Below are 8,996 nucleotides of genomic sequence, written 5' to 3'. Positions count from 1 at the left end.
GTTGGCCGCCCTTTTAGATTTTTTCAAAGGGGTTGGTCTATGAATTTGGTTGGAAATTTTTTTAAGTTTATTTTGTTTTTCAGTTTAGACCTGGAATATATTTTGGCGATTTTTTACAGGATTTAAAAAGGTCGTCTTTGCCATTTTAAAGAGATTTCAAATTTTTCGGGTACCATCTCTTTACCAAAGATGTTAGACTATAATTTTTAGTGAAAACTTCAATACTTTAAAAGATTCTCATATGGTCAAGTAGATGATGGCAATAATGTTTGGGTGATTGTTTAGAGTGGTGGCAAAAACATTTACAGTCTAGTGGATTTGCCCCCTTTTTATATTTATTTGCCCCCTCAAGTGTTGACATGCCCTCATATGTGTCGATATGCCCTCCTCGTGTTTGTCGATTTCCTCTCTTTTGTATGTTGTTTCGCCCTCTTCTGTTCTGTTTAGTTATTAGGATAGAAGAGAGGCTGTTTTATGTTTTTTAATAACTTAGCCTAAGGCTTACAGTTACGTGTCGGGAGCATGTGCCGAACCCTACTGGCTGTGGCGTCCCATCTCAACAATGATTGACATTCAATTATCTCTGTCAGTAAGGACCGGACAGGAACCACGGATGATGGTCAGCCAATCGCCTTCAAACTTTTATCGTTTTTTTCTCTGTCCGATAAGATTGTGATGGGTGATTTTATTGGAAAGATGAAATAAATCGCATCCACTTTTGACCACCCCCTAGGTTTTTGCGTCGTTTTATAGAAGGCTGAGAGAGGAAACATTGGTGAAATTAAAATAGTACTTTTTCTTGCTTTGCATTGTTCTCTTAAAATTGTATGATGCATACGTATTTGTGTGTATTTTAACAACTTATTTCTACAATGACATGGTATTTACGCAAAAACGGGTTGCTCTGGCACCCTTCTAAACACCACCACTGTATTGCGTCAAGAGGGTAAACACGATTTTAGTCAATTTTAAAGCCTAATTTTTCCAAGGTTCGGCATTTTACTGATAGACTGGGGCAATTTTATATCAGTCCTTCTATAGCTTTCAGGAAAATTGAAAACTCTCATTTGGAAAATTAAAAAGACGGCGTTAATGTTCCAGCTCTAAAAAAACACCATGGTAATTTCTCTGTCAAAAAAATGCAAAAATGTATTGCTAGGAAAATCACACCTTTGCTTTAATCAAGAACTACAAAAACATACACTCTTTCCTCCCACTGGCTTGGATCCGGACTCTGCATGGACTCACGTTTTTGTTTCTTCTCGCACTGAGTTTGCCGTTTTCATTGAAAATCCCTTTCTTCTACCCGTCTACCTGCTTGAATCAGACTTAAAGCTCGCTGAACTATAGCCAAGATGGTGTCCCCGCCTGTCCTTTCTCGTATCATTTGGATGAAAAATTGCCCCATGTGGTGTTTTATACATTTATTCCGTGAATACTGTGATTTTACATGTAATCTTTGTTTTAACTGAAAAAGTGCCACTTGGAATGCTTTGTGGCATAGTCAAAAGTAGATTCACTACAGATGCAGATTGCGAAACCCAAAAAAAGACCTCGAATCCATTCCAAAGTTAAGACTGTAGGCTGTGTAAGCCCCAGAACTTGTAAATATTCATCCGAACATGCTAAAATTAAAACACTTTGCACACCAACAAGGACGGTCATCTTGCTACTAAACTGCAACCGCTTTAAGAGTAGTAACATGAAAACACAATGTCAAGTTACTGATCACCAAAAAACCAACGGTTGTTTACCTGTTTTAGCATCTTCTTTAACTCTTCTCCTCTCGTCCTTAAATGCTTTCATCCAAGTTTTCCCTCCGAGCCGCCTTTTTCGTGTGGAATATGTACCACTTTTCCTTCTTGAAGTTATAGATTTTTCAAGCGTTGTTAAGGGGTGATCTGTCCAGCGTTTCTAAAAACAAAAAAGGGATCAGCTTGTCTTCTTATTCCTTCCGTTAGTGAGGCAATTACGCCTGCAAATTGCTAATTACAACACTGTGCCTCGTTCAGTTCGTTTCCCTTCCAAGTGATCCTCTCCTTTCGTCCCCTATTAAAGCGAGAACGAGAATCACAGGGCCGGAAGAAGGAAAAACCCTGGCAACCGAGCGAGCTTGTCGTAACTACCATCTAGGTTGCGCACGTAATACCACACTTCCAAGATCACGTCTGCAGCCACAAAAAGGTACTGTAGTAACTCTAACTGATTTTTTTTTTCGAGTCCTCCGAAAAAAGGTTCATACATGGTCTTGCATTAATTTGCTGCCGGAGTAAGTATTTTTCGTCCCATGGTCAAGCCACAGAATTTGTTTGAGATGAAAACAAGAAATAAATTAAAGTAGTTGTACCTTCTCCATCTCTAAGCCAAATCACAGTGCAGTCGTCCATGTCAATTCTCCCTTTGTACGTTAGGCCATTTTTCTTTAATATATCCTGAAAGAGAATTGTAACATTTTGTTCATGTGCGCGTGGGCCGGTTTGATGTAGGGGATAAGGGAATACTGATCTTCATGAGTTAGAATAAGCAGTAATAGCGCCGTAGCGCGTAAGAGACCATTTTTGCTTTAGGATTTAAAGGAAGACTAGATAGAAATTCAAGATATTACGGCGGACATAGCAGCCGTCCATTCATTTACCACAGAGTTATAGCTCGACAAAATCCTCCAAGAGCCACCGTAGCTCGCTAGCTGCAAGCCAGAACACACCGAGAAAATTTCTTAACCCGTACATTTCCCTAAGCTATTTCTTTCTTTCTTTTTTTCGTTTTTACCTTTTTGCAGTACACAAGTTGATGATCAAATAGGAACATGACACGATCCTGAGAGCCTCCTTTTGAAGTCTTGATAACATCTTCAGAGTGGATCAGCTCTGAGCTACTACTCTACTCTGTACGGCATCCCCGCCCTTTATTAAGAAAAACCAAAATATATAACATATATTATATAATTCCGTTATTTACCCTCGGCAGTATTTGTAGCACTAATGCTAGTGGGGCCCAGCAAATATCTGAAACAAATAATTCAAATTGAATTTAACTGAATCCCAACCGGCCGGAGGCAAATCAGCTTGCTATTTACAAGCATCGCCGAGGATTTGAACTCGGGACTACTGTGAACAAATCCAGGTAGCGGTCAGAGTGGGACTTCGGAATTGCAAGTCCAGCGCTCTAACCACCCGGCCACGCTTCCTAACTTTCAAAACAGCCAGTAAAGAGAAAGCCTCACGTACAGTACTATCATTAAAGAAAGCGGTTTTACAATTATTGGCCTTTTTGCGGCTGCGTGTGGAGGTGGCCTTATTCTCTCCACAGTGACCACTTCAGTACCTCTGTCCCTAAAGTTGTCGTTGTGGGAAGGCCCAGTTGTATTTTACCATCAACAGTTGTCAGTTAGTTGAAACCAGCTGACCTTTACCGAAACGGCTTATAATCACCCTCTTCCCCACATACCCTCACTGATCACCTCCATGTACCTGCGTTCACCCCAGTCAGCCCTCTTCCCTTAGCACTAATGCTTACTCACCTCCCACCCCTCAATAGTACTTTGCCAGGTGTCAAAAAGCAACCTCGTCCCCAGGGCTTTTCCCTCAAAAACTTTTTTGAGGGAAAAGCCCTGGGGACGAGGTTGATCAACAAGAATATTGCAGGAAATTTGCACTCAACAGATGTGGAATAGTTTTCAATGAAAAACAGTAGAGATATTCAGAACAACTGCAAATAAATAAATAAATACTAAAACCCTTACTACAATGATCTTTTCCACAATCAATTTCATGATCGAAATAAAGGAGAAACACAAAAGTCAGCAGAGGACTAAGGTTGCGGAAAATTTACACAATCACGCACACGCCGAAATTCATCCACCCGATGCTTTAAACTCCAAATTTCTGCACTTTAAGTGGTCATTTTTCTTGAGCTACAATAGAACTTATGTTTCATTCCAAACATTTAGCAATTGAACGAAACATCTTATTTGAATTTCTTGTGAAGTACATGTATATTCAGCGCTTTGGAAGTTTATTTAGGGGAGGTGCCTTGTGCATGAAAACTTTCTAATTCCAGTACCAGCTCTAAGAAAAACGTTTTAAAAGCTTTTTTTAATACCACGTTCTATCGTAAACAAGACTGTAATCTGCTAAAAGTTGTAACTATTAAAGGACAGCCAAAACGTTATTTGTTACGAATATGGTTGTGTGTACGTACTTGCCAAAATGGCAACGCTACGCCCCAGTTATCCACTGAGGTTTAGTCACCATGACAACTCATATTCTTTGTTTCAGGAAGAGACGGCTGTGTTCCCAGGAAAAAAATCCTGCTTAATCCAGGATTACAACTAACCGAGCCTTGAAAGACTCGCCCAGGCATGGGGAATCAGAGAGACATGTTTGTTCTTGGCTAGTTTGAGATGCACAGGATTGTTTGTTTTAAGTTGATAGGTGAGGGAACCTTTTAATTGCCACTTTATGCGAAATAGTCTCCCAAAACTTTGGTGTCCTTTTCATCTGGTGACGAGTCCAGAGTCCTGGGTCCAGTCCATTTCTTTCAGTGGGGCGTCAGTGGGGCACTGAGAGACATGATCCGAGACGGTATGCGGTAATCTATACCGTTTATACGCACGTCATTGACTGAACCAACCCGGAATCCGGAAATGATTTTCTGTAGTTTTTGGGATTCTGTGATGCAGCTTTCGTTTTTCTTTTTCGGTTCTTTTTACCTGTCTGACCAAAATCGCACATTTTCCCAGGATTTTTTTTAAGGAAGCAGTGTTAAAAAATGTAAACGATACTCCTCGGTAACCCAGTACAGCTGTTTAGGTTGCGTTAAGTATTCGCGGTCAAAATTGATTCAAGTAAAGTTTTCAAGGCTTTTGCTTATGAAATCCCCATCCGATTAGCTGCCCCGAGGTCTCCGAGGATGCTGGATTATTTGCAAAAGAGAGATCTCGTTTTACATATACGTGCTTTTGGTTTGTTCGCGTGACTGAACACACAATATGAAGACTCAAGTCTTATGTATTAATTACACGTTATTTTAATAGAGAATTAGCCAAATGCCTAGTGTTTCATTTAATCCAAATTTCAAAAAGAAACTTTGTAAAATGTCCTTTATTCAGTTTTCATCTAGTATATTCTGACAAAATTTGCCTTTATTGTATGGCATTTTACAGTAATTATTCCTATTATGGTAATGCCCTCAAGGCATCAGTTGACGTTGCGTGAAGCATCAACAATCGAACCTGGTTGAGAATATAGCGATCTTTTACTACTTATGATTCGATAGGTGACAAACTGTGAGTACTTTACCGCATAGTTCCAGTGGCTAAAAAACTGTCGAAAGATCACAAACCCCAAAATACAATCAATATTAATTACTGAGCAACAAGAATTACGCGCCAAAAACACATGTGTCACGCGCTTTGCTACAAATCGCTGACTGAACCAATCACATGCAACTTTCAGGAACGAGATGAATATTCAAAGCGACAGCGAAGAGAGGGAAACATGGTGGTTTATCGGTGGAGAGGAAAATTCTGCCATCCCTTTTAATTGTTTTCATTTAGTGGCGTGAAGTTTCTTTACCTTATAACCTGCCTTGATTTCACAAGGTACCGATGTCACACACATTCAAGTATAACGCTTGATAAAGCGTCTATGGCGACTAACGTAAGCGCTGTTTATAATTTTATTTGCATGTGGAAATTTCTGGTCTTCTGATGTGATGCTGAAGCCAAGATTTGGTCGGGTTCCAAGTACTTGCACAGTCAATTTGTAAAAACAGATGAAGAGGTTGTGGCCAGCAGTAACCGTACGTTATGTCTAGGCCTACGACACCGATTCATGGCAGGCCGAGGTCTCGTTCCGGAACTCGAAGCCCGGCGAATGTTGCTGACAGGGCCGTGTGTAAAATTGCTGGTAAGGGTGCTATTAATGCGTTAATTTTATAAACCTTATTAGTTTTTCATTTTGAGAGATTACTTACTTTACTAGTTACATTTCTGTTTGCCTTTTTTTCTTGCTTACGACCTGACAACTGGGAAAATGGTACTTCATTGAGGTTTGGCAAATTATCCTTCTGCTGTAGTACGCTTCTTTTAGCTTCAGGCAGCTTTATGTGCTGACTTTCCTTTAATTCTTCAAAGTCCTGAACTTAACATGATAATTAGCGACTCATAAATGCATATGTTCGATAATATGTTCTTTCAGATGCTAAAGTAAATTTCGTTATATTAAAAGATATGTCTCGAAGGTTTACTTTACGATCTCAGATTATTTTTTTTTTCTCTCGAGAGCACCACCACTTAGAGTTACAACGTAGACGGTTCCTTTTAGGCTGTCATTGCTTTGCGACTCTATCTTCTTTGGCTGTCGCAATCTGTTTGTTTTTGTGTTTTTTGGTAAAGTTGCCCGGTACAGTCAACGACAAAAATAACCTCGCGAATTCACCCGGGTTTAGCGAAAAGTAAGGTTATGTTAAACCAAACTACGTCTGGAAGGCACTGCTGTCGACGACCGTTCCATTTGGTTGGGTATTGCATAAAATTATTAAATTATTGGACTGTTAGATGCAGCAACAAATGAGGTCGCATATAGCACTTAGTCTGTCGTTCTACCCCCACACCCCAAACTGCTCATATTTCTTTCGAACGCTGCTGTTTGGTATATCGCATGCTCGGATTGGCATGTTGTCTGTCACAGAACGCTCGCTCATCATGCAAAGCTGAGACGAGTGTGGGCCAGTTGTATAAAAGTTCGAACTTTAATTTGGATATTTCCGAAGGGCGAAATTTAACGTCATTTGCATAGAAATTGTTATCGTCTGGGAGTGCTATAAAGAAAGTTTTCGCACATTTTGTTGGTCCGATCAGACTTAGCCAATCCTGTTGATAAGCTGTGATTATATGTGACCAAATCCAGGACGATGATTATAAAGAGGGAAAATAATTTGATTTAATGGATGGCGGATAGCTGGTCACACATGGAACTTTAATAACTCGATTCGCTTGTCTTTTGAGTAATCAAATCAGCCTTGATCATTGATTTCGAGAGCAAAATATAAAAATGGCGGACAATGAGTGCGGAGAGGTTACAGAGAAAGAAGACGTTTACGAGCTAATGATCGAATTAAGGCGGAGCGAACCAGGTAATTACTCTACTCACCTTTGGAAGGTCGTTCGCTGTTCTAGGTTTTTCGCTCACGTAGCCATGTGGTTATTTGACATGTTAAATTGTTAGTTTTGTGGTTTTAATAATATGATAAGCTAACGTACAATAGTAGAAAAGCAAATTCTCTTGAACCGTCAGGGCTTGAATGTCGATATTGTACTGTAGGAAATGAATTTTTATGTTTCTTGTGAGTCAATCGGAGTCTTAAACGTAGTCATTCTTTGGCTCACTTCACGAGAAATGAGAAAACTTTGTTCACTGAAAACTGATTGTTTGAATGATATCGTTTATCAGATCACAGAGATGCAGTACAGAAGAAAACATTTACAAAGTGGATCAACAACCATCTTCAGAAGGTACTCTCTTGTCAATTTCATATGTCATTTAAAAATAGGAAAACAACATAACTTTCAGTTTACAGTGACTAATATTTTAGAAAAGGTGCACAAAGGTATCTAGTAGGACAAACCTGCCGAAGTAAGTGTTTTTAACGTTTTCTGATTCAGGTTTGAAATTAACTTAATTTAATTTGACACTCATTGTGTTAAAGATACTTGAACTGTTAATGTGCATAATTAAACATCCACATTCCTCGAAAGGTTGTGAGAAATGACTGACTTAAAAATCGTATTTAAATTTGTAATATTAAAAATGCCCAAAGGTTTCATTATTACTGGTACAATAATTATGTCATTTGTTGCTAGTAGTGTCCAAACATTTTTTTTGTAACACCAATAAACAGGTTGATTCCACAGGAAAAAAATTGTGCGAGTTATGGTGTTTCAGAACAAAACAAAGGTTCCCTTTTGACAAGATTTTGCTTCAGTTATGAAGACTATGATTTCTTTACCGTTATGTTCAAATCTCTTATTTTTACTGTGTTGAATACATTTTTAGACTTTTTACTGTGCTGATTTTTGGTCCTTAAATGGGATGACAGTGCAATCTTTCCTTCCTTGTTTTTTATTGTTTAAGAATGGCTACCTGTAAGGATCGAGAATCGGTGGTCAGCAAACCATTTGGCGAATCCCTGATATTTTTGCCAAAGATACCCTTAGGTAGACTATTTTCAAAGATCATATTCAAAATTTTCAGGGATTTTTTTTATTTCTGAAATGTGCGAAAAATTAAAACTGCAGTCAAGGTGCAGTTTTTGATTGATCAAATGTCCAAAATAAGGTGCGAGGACGAAGTCTCGTCGCAGTCTTAAAAAAGAAATCATTCGACCCCAAAAGAAACACAACTTCAAAACAATCATTCCTCTACGCAACCAATGTTTCAAACCTTCCAAATATGACAATACTTTGATTTTTCAGGCCATTTTGAAAACCCCTTCAATTCAGGGACCGCTTTTAATGGCTGCAAAATGTAGCTAATGTTAATCATAATGAAAATGCTCTTGGTACCCCAGTTTATAACTATTTAACATCCTAGTGCTAAAATATAGATCCTCAAGATCTACCATGTGAAGTTTCAAGGTCTAACTCACAACGCTTCCTTTGATACACATTTAGCTGATTGTACATTAGTCTTTCAAGGATTTTAGCAAACGGAGGGAGGACAGCAGTCGGATGGTAATTCCCAGGGTCTGTCACTGCACCAGTCTTAAAGACTGGTGTAACCTTTGAGATCTTGAAAATATGTGGGACAATACCTGATTCAACTGATTCATTAACTAAGTTTGTGAAGGGAGTGGAAAGCAGATTGCAGGCAATCTTGATTAGTTAGTTAGGGATATCTGTAGTGGCTTTGTGCCTATCAAGGCCAGATAGTGCTAACTCAACTTGCGCTGAATCCACTGGGGAAAGAAAAAAACTAGAACTATGATTTGCTGGG

The 8,996-nt window shown here is 39.0% G+C and overlaps 1 protein-coding gene across 1 annotated transcript in view; it reads left to right on the top strand.

Moving 5' to 3' along the window:
• The first annotated feature begins 5,447 nt into the window (after positions 1-5,447).
• LOC140952878 (plectin-like) overlaps positions 5,448-8,996 on the top strand; it is a 35,041-nt gene continuing 31,492 nt past the window's right edge. The window contains exons 1-3 of the mRNA XM_073402329.1: positions 5,448-5,602; positions 5,725-5,909; positions 7,455-7,516. Coding sequence (XP_073258430.1) covers positions 5,810-5,909; positions 7,455-7,516 — 162 coding nt within the window. The 5' untranslated portion in view covers positions 5,448-5,602; positions 5,725-5,809. The remainder of the gene's footprint in view (positions 5,603-5,724; positions 5,910-7,454; positions 7,517-8,996) is intronic.

The sequence above is a fragment of the Porites lutea genome, chromosome 11 (assembly GCF_958299795.1).
Source record: "Porites lutea chromosome 11, jaPorLute2.1, whole genome shotgun sequence".
Classification (NCBI taxonomy): Eukaryota; Metazoa; Cnidaria; class Anthozoa; order Scleractinia; family Poritidae; genus Porites; species Porites lutea.
Note: the sequence above shows the minus strand (reverse complement) of the source record. Positions and strands in the feature narration are given on the sequence as shown.